Genomic DNA, 26,612 nt, shown 5'->3' on the forward strand with positions numbered 1-26,612 from the left:
TGGTCAGTGCAGGAAAAGTTAATAGGATTCCTGAAGGTTATCAGGGTTTTGTTTTTGAAGGGAAAGTAACCCCATACCCTTCGTGGGGCCAGCAAGCCCATAGTGATTCTGTGACACAGAGGTCACTAGATCCCTTTTACTGGAAAAAAAGCCTGATCTTTTCCCCCAGAGAGTGCATTGAACACCAAAATGGTGGTGAATGGTATTTGAGGGCGGTGTATGTCTGTACCTGTACACCGGGTGCACCTGGAGTGCGACCTAGTTTCGGGACTGGTGGCCATAGGGACTGTCCCTAGTTTGCCTGTGGACGGGGTTGACCTGCTCCTAGGTAATGATCCGGCAGGGGTGAAGGTGGAAGCCCCCCCCCCCCCCCCCTCCGCCAAGTAGTGAAAGAAAGACCGCAGGAGGTCAGAGAGACAGGGCAGTGGCAGGATACGTTCCCCTACAGAGTACCTGAATGTATAGTGGATCAGGCCATGATCAAACCAGCTTCCACAGAGGAGACTGCATTGGCACTGCAGGCAGATGACCATGAGGTCTGCCTGGCTGAGACTTTCTTTGGAAAGTTAGGAGACCTGAAGAATGAATTAAATGGATTTTCCCTTGGTGAGGCTCAGCGAGCCGACCCAGCATTGCGAGAGTTCGACAGGCTGCCCAGTCTGAAAGTGAAGCAGAGGGAGTCCCTGATTGCTACTGTTTAAAGAAAGGGGTACTGATGAGGAAATGGAGTTCTCCTCATAGACCTGAGGGCAAGGAGTGGACAGTAGTTCACCAGTTAGTGTGCCACAGAGGTACCGGGGAGAAATATTAAGGGCCCACGAGAGTACAGTGGCTGTACATGCTGGTATACAAAAGACCAAAGCCGGCATAAGACAGCAGTTTGACTGGCGAAAACTCCACAAAGATGTGGTGGAGTACTGCAGGAGTTGCCACATGTACCAGGTTGAGGGTAACCCCAACCTACAGTGAAACCTGCACCCCTAAGTCCTGTAGCAGTGTTGGGAGGACCCTCCAGCAGAGGGATGGTGAACTGTAAGGGGCCCCCACTGAGAACAAAAGGTGACAGGCAGGCACACTGCTGGCAAAAGTTTATAAAGAGAAGGGGAAAAAGTGACCAAGAGGGCAGGTTAAAGGAAGTCTGGGGGGAATCCCAGATGAAAACCCCCACTGTCCGGTCAACCAAACCCGAAAATTTAAAAGTTAGACCCCACATCCTCCTGTGGAAATGCAGACTCTAGAAGCACCCCACCAGAGTTGCTAACAGCATTTACAGGAACCTGCAGAGACAGAGACCTCTGGGGAGGGGCTCGTTAACCATGGGGTTGATACCTAACCTAGTCGAAGTGCCCCAGGAGAGTGCAGTCAAGTCTGCACAGATAGCTGCGGGTAGGAATGTCCCTGAGAACAGAGGGGAATTAACAAAGAATCCTCACCCACAGTCAGAGAAAAAGGGAACCACCCATTCCCTGAAGGCAAACGTCTTTGCATGACTCAGCAAAACACTGAAAGAGAGTTCAGGATAGACCCGCCCACTACTAACTCTCCCAAAAAAAAAAATGCCTTAGTAGGAACAAAACCCTGGGCAGCCATGGCAGTGGGCAAGCTGAGGAAAAGCTTCCCCAGGGTTACTGGGATGCCAAAATGGGAAATTAAAGCAGCACTGGCAGCCAGAAAAGACTATTTTAATAGTCTTTAAGATTGATGAATGATTGGAAATGAATGAGAGAAATGCATGTTTTTTCTTTCTGTATCTTATATTTCTTTCAAACCTTATAATGAAATGTGCCGTTTTCTTTCAAATGTCATTTCATTCCCCTGGGTGTGGAGGTGTCATGCAGGACCCCACCTGCCAAGAATGAGGCACACATTATTTTGCCACATGAACATTAAAACTTAAAATTGTGGCTGGGAAGAAAAGAGGGCCTATCACAAGGAATTGCAAGGCCCCTCGCCGGAAAGACCTTTTTTGGTGGAACAAAGGACCCAGTCTTTGCTTCCCCAATTCACAGAAGAAGTGGTCAGACCAGTTTAATCACATGACTAACTGGCGCTTGCAGAATTTGAACTTGCCACAGAGAATTTGAACTCAGAAAGCTCTTTGCTCCTGGACTGAAAAGACCCCTCTCCTGTCTGCTCCCATCTCTTTCTCATGGAACTGAAGACACATGAACCTCAAGAGAGAAAAGTGTCCTACAGTGAACAAGGTTTAAGAAGAATACTGGGCCCCAACGAAAAGCAAGACTACCTACAATAAAGGACTACAGCGAGCTTGAAGCACAGTAAAAAAAAAAACCCCGCTTCAGAGATTGCCTCAAACTTTTTTTACTTTATTTTTCTTCTCTTTTCTATCTCTATTTGCATATGCATATCGCGTATGCATGTTAGCATGGGGTGCGGCGTATATCCGTAGGCATTTGCAGAATTAGAGTTTAAGTTTAAGGTTTAATAAATTTCACTTTTCTTTTCACCTAAGAAAGCCTGTTTATGCTCATTTATTTGCCTTATAATTAGAAAGTGGTGAACAGGGATTCACCAAGGGGGAGCTCTAAACACAGTGTATTTAAAAATTAAACCCTGTTACAATAAAACCAGGTGAAGACAGTAAAAGACCCCAAGCACCTTTCTCACTGATTGTAACACTTTATTTAAGTTTAAGACACTAGTTTCAGATCCAAGTTTGTCACCTTCAAACTGAATGTGAAATTCATCATGTTATGATCATCTTCCCTACAGGATCTCTTACTATAAATGGAAAAGTCCTGGGGAAAATTGATGTACAGAGAGATTTGGGTGTTCAGGTCCATTGTTCCCTGAAGGTGGCAACGCAGGTCAATAGAGTGGTCAAGAAGGCATACGGCATGCTTTCCTTCATCGGACGGGGTATTGAGTACAAGGGTTGGCAGGTCATGTTACAGTTGTATAAGACTTTGGTTCGGCCACGTTTGGAATACTGCGTGCAGTTCTGGTCGCCACATTACCAAAAGGATGTAGATGCTTTGGAGAGGGTGCAGAGGAGGTTCACCAGGATGTTGCCTGGCATGGAGGGCGCTAGCTATGAAGAGAGGTTGAGTAGATTAGGATTATTTTCATTAGAAAGACGGAGGTTGAGGGGGGACCTGATTGAGGTGTACAAAATCATGAGAGGTATAGACAGGGTGGATAGCAAGAAGCTTTTTCCCAGAGTGGGAGATTCAATTACTAGGGGTCACGAGTTCAAAGTGAGAGGGGAAAAGTTTAGGGGGGATATGCGTGGAAAGTTCTTTACGCAGAGGGTGGTGGGTGCCTGGAACGCGTTGCCAGCGGAGGTGGTAGACGCGGGCATGATAGCGTCTTTTAAGATGTATCTAGACAGATACATGAATGGGCAGGAAGCAAAGAGATACAGACCCTTAGAAAATAGGCGACATGTTTAGATAGAGGATCTGGATCGGCGCAGGCTTGGAGGGCCTGTTCCTGTGCTGTAATTTTCTTTGTTCTATGAGATCATTAATTAATCGTGCCTCATTACACATTACCAAGTCTAAAATAACTTTTTCTCTGCTTCCACAATGTATTGTTCTAAGAAACTGTCCCACATATACTCTATGAACTTGTCCTCCAGGCTACCTTTGCCAATTTGATTTGTCCAATCTATATGAAGTCTAAAATCTCCCTCGGTTATTGCAGTACCTTTCTTAAAAGCCCCCATTATTTCTTGATTTATACTCTGTCCTACAGTGTAACTAGGACATTATTTATTGATTTCATTCATGCAGCTTCCCCTCAACCTTCCTGCCCCCTACTTCAGAATCACCATCACTTATATGAACAAGTGCTGTCGTCCTATCGCATTCACTTTAAGCTTCATCAATTTCCCCTATTTTCCAACCTGCCCTCCAACTATGACTACTTTATTTGCCCTATCTCACTCATGCTTTCCTCATTTCTCCCATCCATATTGCTATAATAATTACTACTACTTACATTAATATAACTTTTTAATGTAGAAAACCATCCAAAGGCATTTCACAGAAGTGTATCAGACAAAAATCTACATTGAGCCAAAAAAGCAGATATTAGGTCGGATAATTTAAAATTTTGATCGAAGAGGTCACTTTTATGGAGGATCTTAAAGGAGCTGAGGAAGGTCGAGAGATTTAGGGAGGGAATTCTAAGGCTTAGGGCTAGAGACTGAAGGCATAGCTGCCATTGCTGGGGTGAAAGTACTGGGGAATGCACAAGAGGCTAGAAATGGAGGAATGCAGAGCTCTGAGGGATTAGGCCTAGAGAAGATTACAGAGATGGGCAGGGAGAGGCCGTGAAGGATTTGAACACAAGGATGAGAATTTTAAATTTATTGGACCGGGTGCCAATTTGATCAGGAATTGAAGGAGGATGTATGTTTGACCATGCCAAAGCCTTAGTTGAACTCCACTCCTTGTCCTATCCCCTTCTTTTCCCTGGCTTGCTCTCATTTCCCTTTCTCTCTCCTGTCTCCTTCATCACTGCCCTTCCCTGCTATCTCTCCACCACTTTCATATAAAACCTTAAACAACTGAAACTAATTCCCAACAAAGAGCTGGAAAACATAAAGGGCAGGATTTTAACTCATTCAAAATGCAACCACTTAGAGTTAAAATCAGTCCCATAATCTGCACTTGGCTCCCATGCTGTCCCACCCCCTCCCACCAGCCTGCTCTCTTTATTGGTTAACTAACACTTTCATTCTGAAAGCAGGCTTAGAATAACAATATAACAGTAAAATGCTTCAAATAATAACTCGGGTTGTGTATGGGCTTCAGTAGTTGGTGCAGCTTCACAGAGGGCTATTCTAGGTTCCCTGTGTGTACTATTTGTAAACATGGATAAGGAAAATGCTTCTAACAATTGTGTAAAATTATTGTTGACCAATTGATGCATTCAGAGACATCTGTGCAAATTAGATGGATGGACTTTGAAATGTCAGATTTTTATGTAAGGCATGGCTATTTGAACATTAAAAAAATGTATACATAATAAAAGGGTGTTTATTCATAATGATGGATAAAGGTTTGGATGTAAGTATTGATTGTTGACTGAAGTATCCAGTCATTGTGAAGCTGCAGTCAGCAAATATGGTTAATCAAGTGCATTTATCTACAAGTGAAAGCAGATTATTTAAACCAGTAAGTTTGGATATTTTACTCTTAAAAGGAGATTAAAGAATTGAAGCAGACTCCTAGAAAAGCAACATGGACAATTCCAGGACTAATCACAAAGTGAACTGTTTTTTGATTGGAGAAATAATTGAGGGGACATGATCCACACATCTAAAACCCTGAACATTTAATGAGAACTTTTGATGGGAAGTAATTTTAAAACAATAGTTAAAAGGAGCAAAGATTGGAAGAAACCTGATCCAGATTTTTAAAGCACTGATAAAAATGGATAATGTAGATATAAATAGGTAACTTAAAAACTGAGAGGAAAAAAAACTAGAGGACAAGTATACAAGTAACAATCCTTAATCAAAACACAAAATTGGAAGGATTTCCACTGACGATGGAATACTCTATATGTATACTCCTTATCTGTGGCAGCTGATGCTGTCTTTTTTGATACCTTAGAAAATATGGCTGATTGGAATTGGGCAGGTTTGAGAGAGATATGCAAGTACAGATAGCAATAATTGTGTTGGAACCAATTTCTTGAGCTATTCGGCCCAAGTTAAAGTAACTGATTAAGTAAATGCAATGTAGTGCAAATGTTTGAGTTTTATTTGATATAATTTTAAAGGGCAGGAAGAAACTTTTGTGGAACTTTTCCTGAGAAGATGAAACGACTATAATTGGGTAGATCATGCATAGCTAGTGGAAGGATGGGGCCTGTTGAGTTGACTGACCTTTCCTCATGGCATGTTTTCTTATAGTCTTCATTTTGGAGATACCAGTCTGTATAATACAGGTGCTTGTGTACTAATAGTTTGTTAGAATTACATGTGTTGTTTTCTACTTTATCGAATTACATTTTTTACAGTATTCAATAGGCCTTTTTCTTAGGTAGAAAATATACGCAGCATCCTTACTTGATGAATTTTGTTAACCATTTACACTCGTATGTGAAACTGAAATTATGATGCAAATTGATCTGCATGTTTTTTTCACATCAAATTAAGATGCATCCTTCAGTCAAATGAACTGAATAACATTTAGAAAAACAAGGTGGTGCTTTTGCAGGTGTTGTAAAGGAGGATTACATGATTCTGACTGAAAATCTCAAAGGAACAAAAATCACACTTGCTCCAGGCAATAGCTAAGCTTTATTTTATTTATTTAGAGATACAGCACTGAAACAGGCCCTTCGGTCCACCGAGTCTGTGCTGACCAAGAACCACCCATTTATACTAACCCTACAGTAATCCCATATTCCCTACCACCTACCTACACTAGGGGCAATTTACAATGGCCAATTTACCTATCACCTGCAAGTCTTTGGCTATGGGAGGAAACCGGAGCACCCGGCGAAAACCCACACGGTCACAGGGAGAACTTGCAAACTCCGCACAGGCAGCACCCAGAATTGAACCCGGGTCCCTGGTGCTGTGAGGCTGCGGTGCTAACCACTGCGCCGCCCTAAAAAGCTATTCAAACTAAGAAAATTTATGGGTCTATTCCTGATCTGTAGCAAGGGAGCTCATCACAGCAAAAGAGTTATAGGGCTACAACCAGGTTTCTCATTTATGATTGCTATTTAGGAACCTCTGCCAGAGTTGCACATTTGTGAATGTTGAGTGACAAAAGCTGTGATGCACCCTGCAGCCAAGTTGCCTGCTAACATTCGTTGTCAATGCATGCAGATAAGTAACATCTACGAGGGCAACTCGTGCACATGGAATCTTATTTCTATTACCAGTCAATGCCTTCAGGTGAGATAGGGAGAAGATTGGAAGAAAAAACTTTTTAAAATAAAAGGAACAGAAATTATCCTGATTTTTCCCAGTTGTTTAGCTTTCCTTAATTATGGTATCTGAGTCTCACCTCACTGTAACTGACTGTCACAGGAGAAATAGGTGCCTCTGCATTCGTGTTCCTAAATTGTCATTTGGCTAATTTAGGTGTTTCTGTTGTATTTTTTTCCCAGGTCAGTTTTGATGCTGATGAGGGTCCTAAGGTTTACAATACGCTCAAGACAATATTAAAGCCAATCTTAGAAGAAAAACAAGCCAAACTTGCAGATTGTGAAGTTTCTAATAACTGTGCACAAAATGTAGGTTTGCAGTTTCACTGAGCAAGAATGTAAAGCATTCAGTTTTCTGTTCCTGTTGTTATCATTCCCCAAAAGATAGGAGACTACAGTGAGTATTTGAAAAGCTCTATATAATAGCATAGGGCACTCTAATTAGGCAGTAAAGTAAACTTCAGTATCACACACTTGATGGTTGACAATAAGTTTAACAAAAATTATAGTTTTGTTTTCAAAGAACAAGATGTGTTAATTCAAAAAAAAACCCTGCTCTCAAACTTACTCATTAAATATTTGAACTGGCCACCAATATTTAATGAGGTATTTGTTTAAAAACTGCCATGATTTTAAGTGCCATATATTAATGTGGCAAGATGTTTTGTTATTTTGAAAACATTGTGTTTACAGTAATATGGTATATTTCATATTATAGATGCTTTTTATTTGTAAAATATTTATTTTATTTCTTTCCATGTCAAGTGTTACTTTATTTGTTTAATGCAATAATCCAATGATACATAGAGAAATGAAAGTATATTTGCAAAATGTATGAAGAGAAAATCTTGGCAGTTTAGACTGTTTTTATGAATTTTTAATAAGTGCATTACCCAGCAACTGTGATTTATTCTAATTATTACATTTAGTATATTAAAAACTTCAACAAAATATATGTAATTGAGATGTTAATAAATGGGTTTAAAATGTCTTGCGCTTGGAATACCATGTTGCACTGAATTTTTTTTTTACTGAGATTGAATTCTTCTGAAAACATCTTAAGTACCACTGAAAATGGTTTGAACAGATAGCTCTCCTATGTATCCTTTCACAAGTAAGTATGGTGGAAATTTGATGTATATTAATTGGAACCTGATCTTAAGAAGTGCTGGTAAGCAGACTTTTGTGCGAGGAATTGTATGGAAATATTACAATTTAGTATTTTATGTCATAGGAATGTTGATTAAATAGAATGTGTACAATATGAAATATTGCATCATGTTTCTATTTAATGTGTGTCATTATCCTTTGCTGTTTTAATTTATTATGTGGAAGATCACCTTCTTCTTCTTTGGCCTCCTTGTCTCGAGAGACAATGGGTATGCGCCTGGAGGTGGTCAGTGGATTGTGAAGCAGCGCCTGGAGTGGCTATAAAGGCCAATTCTAGAGTGACAGACTCTTCCACAGGTGCTACAGATAAAATTGGTTGTTGAGGCTGTTACACAATTGGCTCTCCCCTTGCGCTCACCATAGTCTTGATTAAAAAATTTTTTTATAAATATATACCACCTATTTTCCACCTCAGTATAGACAGTGTAGTTTGTTTTAGAGAAGATAATGGTTATTAGGCTTAAAGCTAAAAATGCAGTTTTTGCACAAGCAAGAATAGTTGTAAAACAAAAAATCCAACTTATTTAACTTGTGTGTAGACTTGTGAAATACTTCTGTTTTGTTGGTAGCTCTTCCCACTGTTGCTGGAACTCTAATTTATGCTTTTATCACCTTGAGGAATGATTTGTCCAGTGCTCTGCTCATCATCTCCATTTATAAACTCTAGTTTGTATTTTGTGACCTGTAGCCCATCTAAGGAGTGCTAGTTTCCTTTACCTCATGAATTTCAGAATCCTTGACCTGTTTTCAAAACTCATAGCCAGATATTTACCAGATATACAACTCTGCACATCACTTCTTCTCTAATGACACAAAACTACTGCTTGTTCTTCACTAACTCCATTCCATATAGCCTCCTTTAATTTAATAAAAATTAGCAAAGTAGTTTAGCAAGATATAGCTCTGTATCTCAGCTTGGTTCCTGGACCTACCCTCAGTTCCTTACTATCCATCCAAAGGAGTGGAAGATGCATGTTTGGATAATTCGAAAACTATTCTGCAGTTTTCTGTTCTGTTGGGGGGTGGGGGTGTTAAACTAATTTGGCAGGAGGATGGGATACAGAGTGGAGGTACAGTAAGGGGGTGATGCACAGCCAAATATAGAAGAGAAATTAAGACCGTCTGGAAGGAAGAGCAAATATAGATCTGTTAAGGCACAAGCAAATAATGCAAGGCTGGATTGCATCTATTTTAACGCAAGGAGTCTTACAAGTAAGGCAGATGAATTGAGGGCATTGATTAACACATGGGAATATATTGCTATCACAGAGACATGGTTGAGCGAAAGGCAGTACTGGCAGCTCAATATTCCAGGGTATAAAATCTTCAGGCGTGACGGGGGGGGTGGTGCAAAAGAGGAGGTGGCATTGCACTATTAATCAAAGAATCAATTATTGTAGTAAGGAGGGTTGATATCTTAGGTTCCTCAAATGAGGCCATATGGGTAGAACTTAAAAACAAAAAGGGGCAATCACTTTGGGAGTGTACTACAGGCCTCCAAACAGTCAGGGAGAGATAGAGGAGCAGATATGTAGGCAAATCTCAGAAAAGTGTAAAAATAATCGGGTAATAATAATAGGGATTTCAACTTCCCCAACATTAACTGAGATAGTCTTAGTGCAAAAGGCTTAAAGGGGTGGAATTCTTCAAGTGCATCCAGGAGAGCTTTTTGAGCCAGCACGTAGAAAGTCCGACGAGAAGGGGCAGTACTGGACATAATCTTACGGAATGAAGCTGGACAAGTGGTAGAAGTGTCTGTGGGGGAGCATTTCGGGAATAGTGACCATAACTCTAAGATCTAAAGTAGTTATGAAACAGGACAAAGATGAACCGGAAATAAAGGTACTGAATTGGGGGAAGGCCGATTTCAAGATGATGAAACAATATCTGGCCAAAGTGGACTGGGAGCAGCTACTTGTAGGAAAGTCTACATCAGACCAGTGGGAGTCATTCAGAAAGGAAATAGTGAGAGTTAAGGGCCAACATGTTCCCGTAAAGGTGAAGGGTAGGACCAACAAAGCCAGGGAACCCTGAATGTCAAGGGATGTAGAGGATTGGATAAGAAAAAAAAAGGAGGCTTATGGCAGATTCAGAGGGCTGAAAACAGCGGAGACCCGAGAGGAGTACAGAAAGTGTAGGGGGGTACTTAAAGTAATTAGGAGAGTGAAGAGGGGGCATGAAGAAACACTGGCAGGCAAGACAAAGGAAAATCCCAAAGCATTTTATAAGTATATTAAGGGCAAGAGGATAACCAGGGAAAAAGTAGGGCCCATTAGTGACCAAAGTGGCAATCTGTGTGTGGAGCCGGAGGATGTAGGTGAGGTTTTAAATGATTACTTTTCATCTGTGTTCACTATGGAGAAGGAGAATGTAGGTATAGAGATCAGGGAAGGGGATTGTGATATACTTGAACAAATTAGCATTGAAAGGGAGGAGGTTTTAGCGGGCTTAAAAGTGGATAAATCCCCAGGCCCAGATGAGATATATCCCAGGCTGCTTTGTGAGGCAAGGGAGGAGATTGCAGGGGCTCTGACACAAATTTTCAAATCCTCTCTGGCCACAGAAGAGGTGCCAGAGGACTGGAGGATAGCGAATGTGGTATCATTATTCAAGAAGGGTAGTAGGGATAAACCAGGTAATTACAAGCCAGTGAGTCTAACATCAGTGGTAGGGAAACTATTGGAAAAAACCTGAGGGACAGGATTAATCTGCACTTGGAGAGGCAGGGATTAATCAAGGGTAGTCCACATGGCTTTGTCCGGGTGAGATCATGTCTCACAAATTTGATTGAATTTTTCGAGGAGGTGACCAGATGTGTAGATGAGGGTGAAGCAGTTGATGTAGTCTACATGGACTTCAGTAAGCTTTTGATAAGGTCCCACATGGGAGATTGGTCAAGAAGGTAAGAGCCCATGGGATCCAGGGCAATTTGGCAAATTGGATCCAAAATTGGCTTCGTTGCAGAAGACTGAGGGTGATGGTTGAGCGTTGTTTTTGCATATGGAAGTCTGTGACCAGTGGTGTACCTCAGGAATCGGTGCTGGGACCCTTTCTATTTGTAGTGTACATTAATGATTTAGACATGAATATAGGAGGTATAATCAGTAAGTTCGCAGATGACACAAAAATTGGTGGTGTCGTAAATAGTGAAGAGGAAAGCCTTAGATTACAGGACGATATAGATGGGTTGGTAAAATGGGCAGAGCAGTGACAAATGGAATTTAATCATGAGAAGTGTGAGGTGATGGATTTTGGGAGGACTAACAAGGCAAGGGAATATACAATGAATGGTAGACCCTGGGAAGTACAGATGGTCAGAGGGACCTTGGTGTAATTGTCCATAGATCACTGAAGGCAGCAGCACAGGTAGCTAAGGTGGTTAGGAAGGCATATGGGCTACTTGCCTTTATTAGCCGAGGCATAGAATATAAGAGCAGGGCGGGTATGATGGAGCTGTATAAAACGCTAGTTCGGCCGCAGCTGGAGTACTGTGCACAGTTCTGGTTGCCACACTATAGGAAGGATGTGATTGCACTGGAGAGGGTGCAGAGGAGATTCACCAGAATGTTGCCTGGGCTGGAGCATTTCAGCTATGAAGAGAGACTGGATAAGCTTGGGTTGTTTTCCTTAGAGCAGAAAAGGCTTGAGGGTGGACCTGACTGATACAAAATTATGAGGGGCATAGATAGGAAGAAACATTTTCCCTTAGCAGAGGTGTCTATAACCAGGCACAGATATAAGGTAAGGGGCTGGAGGTTTAGAGGGGTTTTGAGGAAAACATTTTTTCACCCAGAGGGTGGTTGGAATCTGGAACACACTGCCTGAAGGGGTGGTAGAGGCAGGAACCCTCACAATGTTTAAAAAATATTTAGATGAGCTCTTGAAACGCCTTAGCATACAAGGCTACAGGCCAAGTGCTGGAAAATGGGATTAGAATAGATAAGTGCTTGATCGCCGGCACAGACATGGTGGGCTGAAGGGCCTGTTTCTGTGCTGTATAACTCTGACTCTAGTTGGGGGCTGCTTCAGACTGAGCCTTCTGTATTCCCCAAGAATTTTGAACTCCCTCAGTTCTACTCCGGGACAGGAGGTATATCAGTATGTAAGCTTTTTTTCTTGAACACAAAGTTTTCTGGACATATTTCCTCTGTTTCCCTGGATCCCTTTGGGGACAGCAAAAGATACACATAGAAGAGGAAAAGCTCACCAGAACACCCCATTTCTCTGAGTTTGATTCTCATTGTTCTTCATGATGAGTACAATTAACACAAGAAGATGTGCTCTCAGTTGTGTGGGGATTGTGGCGGGGTGCAGGGGGAGGAATAGTAGGTGGGTCAGATTCTGCCGGAGCTGAAGTATTTTCATCTGACAGCGTGGCTGTTGAATGGCATCACTTTCTAGACCAAAGTCATCCATTGTCAGTTCTGGAAAAATTTCCACTAACCAGGCTTACAGCATCATGTGTAGAAGTTTGTGAAATTCTATGATATCGGCTTTGTTGTTTCATTTGGGTCGAAAACCTAATTCTGTTGAAGTGCATATGGCCCCCCCATCAGCAGCATTAGATCTCCTAGAGTCTCATCCAAATGTGTGTCAATTTTAGCAAGCTTTATGAAAATTGCCTCTGGATTAACCTCTAGTTCCTATCTGAATTCTTAAGTTCTAATTTTGTAACCCTGACAAAATTGGAACTGCACATTGAAGTTCATACTCTGAGACCTGTCCCTTCATTTGTCTAGCTTCCCTGCATGAACATTACATTAGAAGTGCAGAATATAAAGTCTAGAGATATAAAGATAACAGCACAAGAAACAAGCACATTCAGCATTACAAAGATGGCACCAACAGGTAAGATAGGCAACATATCGTCCAACTTACCAATTACAGCACCATATAATATATTTTAACTCTTCCATTTTGAATATGCTACTTGTTGCTGACGGTTGCATTTCCTACAACACTTAACCTATGACACCTTGTTGATACTACCACTATTGGTACAGAAAATATATATCCTCCGACTCACTTCTATTTGCTTCAAAATTTAATTTGAGTTTCTTAAAAAAACTAATTGGGATGTAGAAAAACACTGTCTCTCTGCCTAATGTGCTTTCTGAAGATTGTAGATCATAAAACAAAAGTTACCACAGCTGTGTAATTGGTACTGTCATTCTTTGTTTTCACTCGTGTGTGCGCCTGTGTGCACGCAGACACAAATAGCCCTTCTGCTTTAAAAACTAACCACTTTCATTCAGGTAAAGTTTATATTTTGAAATGTGCCATATAGCTTTCCTTCACATAATTAAAAAAAATAACTGAACAGAAACTGTTGGAGGATGAACAAAAATGTTGTGGTTCAGGTGACAGAACAATACTGATGCGTTCTGAGAAATTGGATACTCTCCACATGCACAGACTGCATAAACTCTGCAAAAATATCAAATCCAGCTCCAGGCTTTTGGGAGGATACCAAAGAACATAAAAGATAATTTCATTTTATTATTGTGAAAGATGTTTTAAAAGAACATTCTAAAATTACCCTATTTTGGAATTAGAAATTTTGCTTGTGAGGTTGCAAAGCATTTTGAATGATTTTGAGTAAAACCTGATGCAGCACTCTGGTGTGAAGGAGTTGTGTCAGGCAAGTAATAAAATTATCAATGAAACTCATACTGGAGTACCACTTGCTGGTATCACAGAAAAACATAACATGGACGTATGGACACTTTAACGCAAGAATATCTATAGCATATGTTTCCACAACTGTTTAATAGACAGCTGACCTATACAAATTTTATTTTTTATATCAAAGATATGTAGCATATATATATAATCATGTGTTTAATGTGAAAATTGTGAGATGGTTTAAAACATTCTGACTCAAAATACATTGAAACCTCCTATGTTGAGCTTTGTTGCTGGGGAAACTCATTTTAAACATGCCAGCATTTACCTGCAGTACCTGTTAAACCTGTAGGTGCAACTGTGTTCAACATTTGCAGTATTAAATGTCTGTCAGGTAAGTAGGTACAAAATTCTCCATTCAGTAGTGTTCAGGACTTAAGAGTTAGTATGCAGTTCCAGTACATAGACACTGGATGACAGCCTCAGAACATGGAAGCCCTTCTCAGAGATACGGTCAAGAGATGAGTTTTATTGGTAAATTGTTATTGAGCTTGGAAAAAACCCTCACCCTACTGTTGTCAGGCCTGTGCCAACATTATTTCCAGCCCTAATCACGCTCTGATTCCTGTGCCATTGTCTATGGTGTGTCAATGATGTACCTGGGATTGTACCCCATTCCCCTCCTGCTGGCACAGCATAGCACTGGTTTAGCATCTTTTCTCTGTACTGCCCATTGAACATTAAGCAGCATTGCCTCGTAAGAGAATGGTAGCCAATGCAACTTTCCCAGCTTCACAGTAAACATCTGCACTGTGAAAAATCCTCAGCTTGTTGACATTAAGTTGCAGATGGATCCTGAATCCCACACCACCACTACCACCCCACCCCCCCCACTTCCCTGGATAGGATTTCCCGTGCTGAGACTGCACCTCTTCCTGACTCCCCCTTTCCTCATCTCCCAACTTGACTTCCTTACTCTTCCTTCCTCCCTCCCTTTTCCTGTTGTCTCCTCTCTTTCCTGTACCCCCCTCCTCATTCCTGCACCCCTTCTTCATCTTCCCCAAATTTATTCAATTATTCCTACCCTCTAACACTGTTCAATCTGAATACTGCCCTTGGTGTTGACTCAATATATACAGTGTCATGGTAAATCGACTAGTTTGCATCTGCATATAGTATCCTCTCTTTACCCCTCACTGGGAATAATATCCTATGCTATAATTCATTTTCTTGGATGAGAGTGGGCAGATATTAATGTCTTTGAGCTCTGCAAATGATCTTACCAGCCACCAGAGGATGCAGGAGAGCAATCCAGTTTTCCTGACCTTTTGAGTTTTAACTACTTCACTATGAATAAGCACCAATTTTTCACCTGCAAACACCTCATTTGGGCATAGCTGAGAAAGAAAGCTTACCATATATGGGGTATATCATGGGTGCAAACTCAAACTTTTTATCTTAATTTCCACCGCCCCCCCGCCTCCCACCAAGTAATTGGGTACATATTGTACCCAGCAAGGTGAAATGTTCGTGTTGGACAGTGAAACATTTTTTTATGACATCTGCCACCAAGTGAGTGCATCAAGCAGGTCAGGTTTAGCATATTAGGCTACGAAGTGAAACTTCCTCTGTAATGGCCCAAAATTTGGCTCAGCCCCAACTTCAGTTGAGCATCTCCTACAACACTTGGTGTCTTTTTTTTTAAACTTTGTGTATCAGCCATCCCTGTGAATGAGATTGTCAATTTGTGTTTGTTCCAAATAAGGGACAGCTTTGCACTGTAAGCTCCCAATCACCAGCAACTGAGTTATGACTACTTACTCACTTTGCAAAAGACCTATACAGTCAGCAGACAAGAGAAATTCATTCCATCAATGGCAGCTGGATTCTTATCTAGCCCAGAGATGAGAGGGGGACTATGCTGCCTAGTCTCCTAAAACCACATCCCATTACAATCTTGCATGATACTAAACATGCAACCATTATAGCTCAATGGTAGTATTCCCATCACCAAGTCAGAATGTTTTAGGGTTCAGGCCCCAGGATTGCCTTGAACACTTAATCTGCATCTCAGTGCTGTTTTGTTGGAGGTGCTGACTTTTGGCTATCTGAAATGGAGACCTGCAGGCCTGCTCCACTAAATACAGAGGATCCGACAGAACTATTTGTTCTTGTCAACATTTGTTGTGCAATCAATACAATTAAAAGCAGATTTAACTTGTTATCTCATTTCCTGTTTGCAGGACCTTTTTGTGTACACATTGGTGCTGCAATTCCTTACTTAATAGTAACTACATTTCAAAAAATACTTCATTGGCTGCGAAGTACTTAAAAATCGTGACAATGTGGAAGGCCCCACATAAATGCAATTCTTTCCTTCAACCATTTAAAATTATTTTACTGTTTCAATGAAACGGTCTGAAAATGTAATGAATTATATTGATTCTGCTTGTAAATAAACAAAAATAGTGGATATGGGAATTGCTGGATTGTTGGCGGATTTAAAATTAAACATGACAACATTGGATATGCAAATAGGAGAAGAAAGGATTTAGAAATTTGAAGCTGCAAGAAATTTTGGCTGGCCTCTGCAGGCCTATGCAACTCTGCAGCTGAAAAATTTGGTAGATTCCGATCTAAATGCAGTACATTGTTTGCAATGGCTCAGGGAGGAGATGAGGCTCACCAAAAATAATTTGTGTAACACCAGCTAACCGAAAATAGCATTTCAATGGCATATCTTAAAGTTATTTGGAGAAATTACTTAATTTCTTGCAAAACAAATGAGCTGCTTATCCAAAATGCAGGGGAATATGGAGTTTGGAGGTCAGAGTGCTCTATTTTAAGCACACACTGAGCTGGGACTTTGGATGAGATCATCTATAGAATAGTATACAGTTGAACTTTCCAAGCTAGTAAAAAGGAGAAAGAGTTGAGTGTACATGATGTTTTTCAAATGTTAGTTCACCCGGATAAAACCATCCTGTGAAAAGGACTGTTTCCTAATTTAAAAAGTGATAATCTGACTTGCTGTTTAAAAACAAAATATTGCATTCAGATATTCCTAAAATTATACAGTGTTTTCTTTGTGTGCATTTTTTTTAAAAAAGCAAAACCCCAAATAACACTAATTTTACAAAAGTAACGGGCAATTTTTTTGACTGAGAAAGGATGTATATTATCAACCTTATCATTTTGAAGGATTGGATTTTGTTGAAATGCACACTTCCAACATAATTTTGTTAATAAACTCCCATAGGCCTAGTTTACTTCACAGATGGCATGTTTCCAGTGCTCAATATTATTCTTAAGACAACCTTATATGATAAGTCCCACTAAGTTCCTTCTGTACAGAAGATAAAAAATCGCACCACAAAGCTTCATGGTTACTAGAGTGAAAAATTATTCTTTGTTCTTTGTACAGAAGGAGCATGGATATGTCTGTCACAGCCAATGTGCAATTTACACAAAATTGCAAACCACCGTACGTGAAACAAATCTAAACCCCAGTATATAAAACACTGGACCATCCCCCTAACAGGAAAAAAAATCCACAGCCCACCATAAACGATGTCACACTCTCCATGTACAAAATATGGACACCAAGCCCCCAAATGCCAAAATCCAAATTCCAGTGCACACATATCCAATACCACCATGCAGAAAAGTCTGAAGCCCATACACAAAAATGTAAGACTTCAAAACCTAACTTCTCAAGCTTTGAGGTAAGCTTGAATACTTAGAATCTTCAGCTTTAGCTCTTTAAACTTCCTGGCCTAGAAGAATGGTAAAAGCTGATTGCAAAAAATGCTGTATCCAGTACACACTTTTCCAGTCCTGGGAAGTTTAAAATGTTAAAATTGAGCATATGCAAAAATTGGCTTTGTGCACAAGCCCACACAAATGAAAGAAACCATCTGGATCATCTTGGGTCAACAGCACATGCCTTTATATATTGCCTCAAAAAAAAATCACACCGCCTCTGTTATTAGAAACTACTGCTCCATCTCCAACCTTTTTCTCTTCTTGCTCCTTCCTGTCCAGCTCCTTGAACATTTTTCTGCAAAAATCCATGGCTATCTTGCCTGCAGCTGCATATTTGAATCTCTTCAATCAGGTTTCTGCCCTTGCCAGAGCACTGAAGCAGTCCTCATCAAGGTCACATGACATCCTCTGTGACTATGCACTATTCTTCCTTGTTCTCTTCAACCTCTCTACAGCCTTTAACATGATCAACCAGACTGTCCAGCTGAGATCCATCTTCATTGTTCAGCTGAGTGGGACTGTCTTTGCTTGGTCCCACTCTTACCTGTCCAATTGTATCCAGAGAATTTCCAGCAATGACTTCTCTTCCAACCCCTGAACCATTATCTCTGGCGTGGCCCAAGGATCTAGCCTTGAACTCCTCGTCATCATTCGTAGATATAGTTGCAGAAGTAATTTGATGATTGGAAGTTTGTGTGTACAGATACGGAAGGAAATGAGGTTGAGAGTGGTGGGGAATACAACAAAGTAATCAGAGATGGCCTTGCCTTTGACTGAGTCAGTGAACACAGAGGCCTGAACTAGCAAGGTCAAAGATTTGACCATGAATATCCATTGTTCTTTTGCTCAGCAGAATTAAACATTCATATGCTGTGACTAAGCTTGTAGAGTTTATTTGAAACTAGCACCCTATGTTATAGAATCATTGAAATTTAAGTCCAGAAGGAAACTATTTATGGCAGCACTAGTGCTAACTTCACAGCAGACTTGTGTACTATAATTTCTTTAGCCTTTGATATTTTATAAACATTTATCTTTTGTTCTTAAATGTTGTAATTAACTTGGCTTCAATAGTTATGATGCCTTCCTATTCTAATTATCCCTTTGTGAAAATAATTCTTCGAGCTTCCCTTTTATTCTAATAATCTTGGGTTACTAATTCACTGACTAATGGAAATGATCTTTCACCATTATCCTCTCAAGTCCTTTCATAACTGAACACTTTTATTCTATAACTTTCTTTGGTCCAGTGAATATGGCCTTACTTTACAAATGTCTCAACTAGCATAGAATCATAGAAACTTGCAGCACAAAAGGGGGCCATTTGGTCCATCGTGCCTGTGCTGGTTCTTTGAAAGAGTCCTGAGTCCCACATCCCTGCTTTTTCTCTGTAACCCTGGTAAGTTCCTTATCCTCGACTACATGTCTAGTCCCTTTTAAAAATTATTTATGGAATAAGCTTCCAGCATCTTTTCAGGTAGAGCATTCCAAATCCCAATAACTGAGTGAAAAATAATCTCCCCTCTAGATCTTTTGCAATTATTTTAAATCTCTGACCTCTGGTTATTGACCACTTCACCAGAACTTTGTTCTATCTACTCTGTCAAAACCTCTCATCATCTTGAACACCTCTATTAGGTCACCTTTTAACAATCTCTCTTTCAAAGCGCACAGTCTTAACTTTTCCAACTTCTCATAACTGAAGTTGGTCATTACTGGTAACATCCTGGTAAACTTCCTCTATACCCTTTCTAAAGCCTTTACATTTTCCTGGAGTGATGCCCAGAAATGCTCACAACAACTCCAGCTGAGGCCTAACCAGTGATTTATAAAGTTCTAGCATGATTTCTTTGCTCTTATATTCTATGCCTCTTTATAAACTCTAGTAACCAATTTTAATGACCGTATAAATTTGCCATGACACCTTCAAGGATTTATAAGTATATCTTCTCATCTCTGCCACCATCCTAATTAATCTAAGATGTATCTTTGATATGGCTTTCCATAATGGAGTACCTAAAACTGCACAGTACTCCAACTGAGCCTAACTAAAGTCTCATTCATCATTTCTTTCCATTGTGTTCCCTGCCACGAGAGCGGGAGTCCCCCAGTACAACTTTCCATAAAGCAAAATAAGTACATGCAACTGATTGTTCAGTTTCCAGACCTACAATCTTCATCGTTCCACTATTTTCCCAAGGACTGTAGCAGTTCAATAAGGCAACTCGCTACCACCTTCTCAAGGGCAATTAGGGATGGGCAATAAATGCTGGCCTAGCTTGGGATGCCCACATCACACGAACGAATAAAAAAAAAATTGGTGTAAAAAAGTGTCACCTGTCCAAATGGGATGCATCCAAGGTTACTGAGGGAAATAAGGCTGGAAATTGTGGATGCTCTGGCGACAATCTTCCAATCCTCAAGTATTCGCGTAGTGCCAGACTGGAGGATTGAAAATGCTCAAAAAAGAGAGGAATAAATTGGCAACTGCAGGCCAGTCAGGATAACATCAATGCTGGGGAAACTGAGACAATAATCCAGAACAAAATTAGTTGACACTTGGAAAAGTATGGGCTAATTAATGAAAACATGGATTTATTGAAGGCAAATCATGTTTGACTAATTTGGTTGAGTTTTTTAAGGAAATAACTGAGAAGGTTGATGAGCATAATGCGATTGCTTTGTATGTGGACAAGGCGTTTGTCAAAGAAATAGACTTGTAAGTAAAATTAAAGCACTTGGGAGTAAAGGGACAGTGGCAGTGTTGATATATTGGCTAAGGGACAGAAAGCAGAGAGGTAGTGGTGAACAGTGTTTTAGACTGGAGGGAAATATACAGTAGTGTTCTCCAAGGGTTGGTATTAGGACACAGATCTTTTTGATATAAATGACCTGGACTTAAGTAGTCAAAGTTCGCAGAAGACATCAAACTCGGAAATGTAATAAACAATGAGAAGGATAGTAGCAGACTTCAGTGGGATGTACAGTTTTGTGAAATGGGCAGACATGTGGCAGATGAAATTTAACATTATGAAGTGATTCATTTGGTAGGAAGAATAAAAAGTAGCATAATTAACAAATACAATTTTAAAGGTGGTGCAGTAGAGACCTGGATGTGTATATACACAAATCTTTGAAGGTAGCAGGACAACTTGAGAAGACTTAGGAATTTAGGATCCTTGGTTTTATTAATAGAGGCATAGTGTATAAAAGCAAGGAAGTTATGCTGAACCTTTATAAAGCACTGGTTCGGCCTCAGTTGAAGTATTGTGTTCAATTCTAGGCACCACACAGGATGTTGAGGCCTTGGAGAGGGTGTAGAAGAGATTTACTAGAATGGTAATACAAAAGCAAAATACTGCAAATGTTGGAAATCTGAAACAAAAACAGAAGATGCTGGAAAAAGCAGGCCAGGCAGCATCTGTGGAGAGAAAAATAGAGTTAATGTTTCAGGGTTCTCTTTAAAGCAGTGAAGATTTTAATAAAGTTATTAACGTTGTGAATCGTATTGATGGAATGATCAGTAACCAGAAGACGCATATTTGAGATGCTAGGCAAAAGAACTAGAGGTGACATGAAAAAAAAAGTAGCAAGTTGTGATCTGGCATGTATTGCCAGAAAGGTTGGTGGAAGTAGATTTATTGGTAACTTTCAGAAGAGTTGGATAAATGCTTCAAGGCTTTACAGGGCTGTGGGAGCAGTCAGGGAGTGTGACCAACTGGTTAGCTCTTTCATAGAGCTGGTACAAGTAAGATGGTCTGAATGGCCATATAGTATTACATTTCTGTGGGGTGCTGAATCTTCCTGGGGACCATGGCAATTTTTCATTTAAAGATCTGTGTGGTTACACCCCTAGATCTCAAGAATTTTACCTAGTTTCCCCTCCCCCCAAAGTGTACGACTTTATATTTATTTGGACTGAATTGTATTTGCTACCTTTTTACCCACCATCGATTCTTGCAATTGTTCTGTTTACCGTATCCTTATTTTGATGCTTTTAGAAAATTGTTATTCTCTCTACATTTAAATTTGAAATGGGTGTATAGGAGCAGACCGAAAGCGGAAGAGCCAACAACTATGTATAAGCCATGAGTACACCATCAAATAGTTAATAAAGGACAATGTAATCTTCAATTACTGTTTCTGAAATATGATCGTTTGCAGTGGAGCTTTTTTTCCTACGTTGTAAAAAATACAGAATAAATGTACAAAATCCAAAAGTATACCATAAGGATTTAGAGTGGCTTTTATCCTTAAAAAAAAATCACTGGTCTAATATTCATTGCGACAGCACATGAATTAATATTTTTTCACAATTCACTTGCACCTGTTACTTTTTTAAAAGACAGTTACTGAAAGAATGAGAATTATTTTTATGTATAATGGAATCTTAGTGAGGCTATTGCTTCCGAAATATGATTGTCAATATATGTTGGTTTGCAAATTCAACCAAGGCCAGCGTGGAGCCTGAGCTGTCGGCGCATGCGTTGTGGTCCGTGCGTCACGTGCGGCGGGCATCCGGGGATTGGCGAGCCCGGGTGACCGGGTTGGAGTGCGGGGCTGCGGAGGGAGGTAAGTCTTACTGTCCTGGCTGCCGGCAGACTGGACCGGAGTTACAGAGATCAGACAGCTTCTCGTGTGGAGAAGTGAGGGATTTTTAGGCTTATTATGAAAGGGAGCCAGTTCAACGAAAATATCAGAGTTCTATCTGCCAAAGTCGTCATTTTTATTTGTAGAGCGGAAAGTTTCTGCCGACTTTCAGCCGCGGGGAGCGCGCACGGTCTCCCCGTGCGGCGTTGAATGGCAGCTTGAAATGCGAGGTGTGCCTGCTGGGCTGCTGTGCTCGGAAAACCGAGCTTCTTATCGGCTTCGCGCTGGTACTGATCTTACTGCCTGGCCAGTCACGCTGATGGCCCTGAACTCCGATGTAATCTAACTTAACGGGAAGGTCCGCCCCCATCCCTGCTGTGATTGGTGGGTCAACCGTTTGGTGCGGCGCTTTCGTCGAGTGCTGCTTTCTGATTGGCTGGAAGGACCTGTCAGACTCGGCTCTGATAGTGCTTCCGGCCTTGCGTTAGGTTGAAGCGAAGACCTTGGCCTTGAGCAGTGGTTTGCCGTCCTAGGAGGCGATAAATGCTTTGATTTTAAAGGAGAAAAATAAAAAGCGAAATCACTCAATTAAAAAAGCGCTTACACATTGAATGGAATTATAACTATTTATAATTACAAAGCCAGTAAGAGTAAAAGAAAGTTGCTAATGCACCATTTACAAGGTTATTTACTAGAGTGGTTGGAAGACCCCATGAAATCCGACATAATACTGTGTGCTAACGGAATGGAAACGGGTAATATTCAAATACTTAAAATGAGTTGCTCGAACAAGTTTAAATTCATTGTTGTTAGCTATTACTCCAGCGATTAAGAATAGATATGAAACAAAAACAAGAAATGCTGGAATCACTCAGCAGGTCTGGCGGCATCTGTGGGAAGAGAAGTAGAGTTAACGTTTCGGGTCAGTGGCCCTTCTTCGGAACCGAACTCTGCTTCTCTTCCCACAGATGCTGCCAGACCTGCTGAGTGATTCCAGCATTTCTTGTTTTTGTTTCAGATTTCCAGCATCCGCAGTATTTTGCTTTTATATAAGAATAGATTTGAATTCCATTAGCACTGGTCAGACTTTCCAAATGAAGATGGAAGATTCGAGGATGATTAGATGGGAGAATATAAATTATAAAATGATTTTCCAAATTACCCTTAATGTTAATTGAGTTTTCAGATTACTAACTTTCATAAGGGACGATAAGGCACAATAAGACTAATATTTAATAGGGGATAAAGCCACGTTGTACAAAAACATTCTAAATTGAAGCCTTTGGCGTGCATGTGGATACTAAATTTTACTGCACGTTTGCATTGGTGTTACGACCAGGTGAGAAAGGTGTATAGGGGTCTTTTACTGTCTTCAGCTGGTCTTATTGTAACAGGGCTTAATTTAATTTTAAACACACTGTGTTTGGAGCTTCCCCTTTGGTGAATCCTTGTTCACCACTTTCCAATTATAAGGAAAAGAAATGAGCACAAACAGGCTTTCTTAGGTTTAAAGAAGAAAAGTGAAATTTATTAAACTTAAACTAAAAACTCTAATTTGGATAATGCCTATGAATATACGCTGTGCCCACGCTAGCATACACATGCAATACGCACACGCAAACAGTGACAGAAAAGAGAAGAAAAATAAAATAGAGAGGTTTGAGACAATCAGGAGTTTCTTGTTTACTGTGCTTCGAGCTCACTGTAGTCCCTTTCTAAGTAGTCTTGCTTTTCGTTGGGGCCCAGTATTCTTCTTAAAGCTTGTTCACTGTAGGGGGTTCGTGGGTCTTCAGTTCGTGAGAAAGACAGGAGAGAGGTCTTTTCAGTCCAGGAGCAAAGGTGCCTTCTGAGATTCAAACACTCTGTGGCAAGTTCAAATTCAAACAGCCAACAGTCAGTTAGACATGTGACTAAACTGGTCTGACCACTTCTGTGTATTGGGGAAGCAAGGACTGGGTCTCTTGTTCCAACACTGTCTGCTAGCATGCAAATGCCTTTCTAGTCAGGGGCTTGGCAATTCCTTGTGATAGGCCCTCTTTTCTACCCAGCCACAATTTAAAGTTTTAAAGTTCATGTGGCGAAATAATGTGTGCCTCAGTCTCGGCAGGTGGGGGCCTGCATGACACCCCCACACCCAGGGGAATGAAATGCAGTTTGAAAAAACAAGGCGCATTTCATTAAAAGGTTTGAGAGAAATACAAGATACAGAAAGAAAAACCATGCATTTCTCTCATTCATTTCCATTCATTCATCAATCTTAAAGCCTATTAAAATGGTCTTTTCTGGGTGCCAGTGCTGCTTTAATTTCCCTTTTTTAAAAGGAGAGTTAGTTGTGGGCCGGTCTATCCTGAACTCTCTGAATCATGCAAAGACTTGACTTCAGGGAATGGGTGGTTCCGTTTTCCTCTGAATGTGGGGAAGGATTCTTTGTTAATCTCCCCATGGTACTCTGGGACACTCCTACCTGCAGGTATTTGTACAGACTTGACTGCACTCTCCTGTGACACTTCGACTAGGTGAGGCATCACCCTCGTGGTTTCTGTGCTCCCTAGAGGTCTCCATGTCTCTGCAGATTCCTGTAACTGCTGTTAGCAACTCTGGTGGGGTACTTCTAGAGTCTGCATTTACGTAGGAGGATGTGGTGTCTAACTTTTCATGTTTTTCGGGGTTGGCTGACTGGATAGTAGGTGTTTTCATCCGGGGTTCCTCCCAGACTTCGTTTAACTTGCCCTCATGGTCACTTTTTCCCTGTCTCTATCTAAACCTTTGCCAGCCGCGTGCCTGCCTGTCCCCTTTTGTTCTCGGCAGGGTTCCCTTACAGTTCACCAGCCCTCTGCTGGAGGGTCCTCCTAACACCAGTACAGGACTTAGGGGTGCAGATTTCACTGTAGGTTGGGGTTTCCCCTCAACCTGGCATATGTGGCAGCTCTTGCAGTAATCCACCACATCTTTGTGGAGTTTTGGCCAGTCAAACTGCTTTCTTATACTGGCTTTGGTCTTGCATATACTGGCATGTACAGCCACTGTAATCTTGTGGGCCCTCCTTGCTTTTCGTTGGGGCCCAGTATTCTTCTTAAAGCTTGTTCACTGTAGGAGACTTTTCTCTCTTGGGGTTCATGTGCCATCAGTTCCGTGAGAAAGAGATGAGAGCAGACAGGAGAGAGGTCTTTTCAGTCCAGAGCAAAGAGTTTTCTGAGTTTCAAACACTCTGGCAAGTTCTAATTCGAACTTGCCAACAGTCAGTTAGTCATGTGACTAAACTGGTCTGACCACTCTGTGTATTGGGGAAAGAAGGCCTGTGTCCCATGTTCCAACACTGTCTGCAAGCATGCAAATTTCTTTCCAGTCAGGGGCTTGGCAATTCCTTGCAATAGGTCCTCTTTTCTTCCCAGTCACAATTTTAAGTTTTAATGTTCATGTGGTGAAATAATGTGTGCCTCATTCTTGGCAGGTGGGGGCCTGCATGACAGTGTGAAGTAGTTTATTGTGTATTCGTGAGAGAATGCATTGTAACTGAAGAAGTGTTGGTATTTTGTATCAGGTACAAGACCATTTAGAAAAGGTGCAAATTGCCTATTCTATAATTATAGTTGACAGAAGATTGGTATTAAAACCACTGCACAAGCATGGGTGTAACATATTGATATAAAATGATAATTGTACAGTAAACTATGTTGTGTCAGCTGTTGATAGCACTTTCGTCTCTGAGACAGAAGGTTGTAAAGCACAAAAATCAAGGCTGTCAATCCAGCACAGTACTGAGGAACCTTTAGGATGAGATGTTAAACTGAGGCCCTGTCTGCCCCCTCAGGTGGACATAAAAGATCATACTATTTCGAAGAAGAGCAGGGGAATTATCGCCAGTGTCTCGGCCAATATTTATCCGTCGGTCAACATCGCAAAAACAGATTATCTGATCGTTAGATCACATTCCATTTTGTGGGAGTGTGCTGTGGGCAAATTAGCTGCCACTTTTCCTACATAATAACAGTAACTACATGCAAAAGTATTTCTTTGTAAAGCGCTTTGGGATGACCTGTGGTTGTGAAAGATGCAATATAAATGCAAGTCTCTTTTTTTAAAACCAACCCAAATAGCAGCAGTTGTTATCCATGCTCTCTTATGTATTCATTCACGGGATATGAGCCTTTGTTGTCCATCACTAATTGCCCTTGAGAATATAGCGGAGAGCCACCTTCTTGAGCTAATGCAGTTCATATGGTGAAAGTAGTCCCACAGTGCTGTTAGATAATGAGTTTCAGGACTTTGACCCAGTGATGATGAATGAGTGGTGATAGATTTGCAAGTTAGGATGGTGTGTGACTTGGTTGAAGTTGTAATGCTTTTATATGGTTTGCAAATGAAGATTGGTGACAGATATGTCAAAGAACATAGTTAACAACTACTGCAAGTTGTTGTTGCGTACAAGCATGTAACTTTTTTTTGTTCATTCATGGGATGTCGGCGTCTCTGGCTAGGCCAGCATTTATTGACCGTCTCTAATTGCACTTGAGAAGGTGGTGGTGAGCCGTCGCCTAGAACCACTG

At 40.8% G+C, this 26,612-nt stretch overlaps 1 protein-coding gene and 1 long non-coding RNA gene across 14 annotated transcripts in view; both read left to right on the forward strand.

Annotated features, from left to right (window-relative positions):
• The window catches only part of ptpdc1a (protein tyrosine phosphatase domain containing 1a), a 179,691-nt gene extending 171,531 nt beyond the window's left edge, over nt 1–8,160 (forward strand). For all 12 annotated transcript variants that reach the window (XM_068051770.1, XM_068051771.1, XM_068051776.1 and 9 more), the window contains one exon: nt 7,099–8,160. In XM_068051770.1, coding sequence (XP_067907871.1) covers nt 7,099–7,245 — 147 coding nt within the window. In that variant the 3' untranslated portion in view covers nt 7,246–8,160. The remainder of the gene's footprint in view (nt 1–7,098) is intronic.
• A 13,787-nt stretch (nt 8,161–21,947) lies between these two features.
• Nucleotides 21,948–26,612, forward strand: part of LOC137380115 (uncharacterized) — a 48,694-nt gene continuing 44,029 nt past the window's right edge. The window contains exon 1 of one of the 2 annotated variants that reach the window (XR_010976974.1): nt 21,948–22,047. This is a non-coding gene — a long non-coding RNA (uncharacterized lncRNA). Of the gene's footprint in view, nt 22,048–22,088; nt 22,122–26,612 lie in introns of those variants that run through there. The other variant, XR_010976975.1, reaches the window with a different exon arrangement.

The sequence above is a fragment of the Heterodontus francisci genome, chromosome 19 (genome assembly GCF_036365525.1).
Source record: "Heterodontus francisci isolate sHetFra1 chromosome 19, sHetFra1.hap1, whole genome shotgun sequence".
NCBI classification, from domain to species: domain Eukaryota; kingdom Metazoa; phylum Chordata; class Chondrichthyes; order Heterodontiformes; family Heterodontidae; genus Heterodontus; species Heterodontus francisci.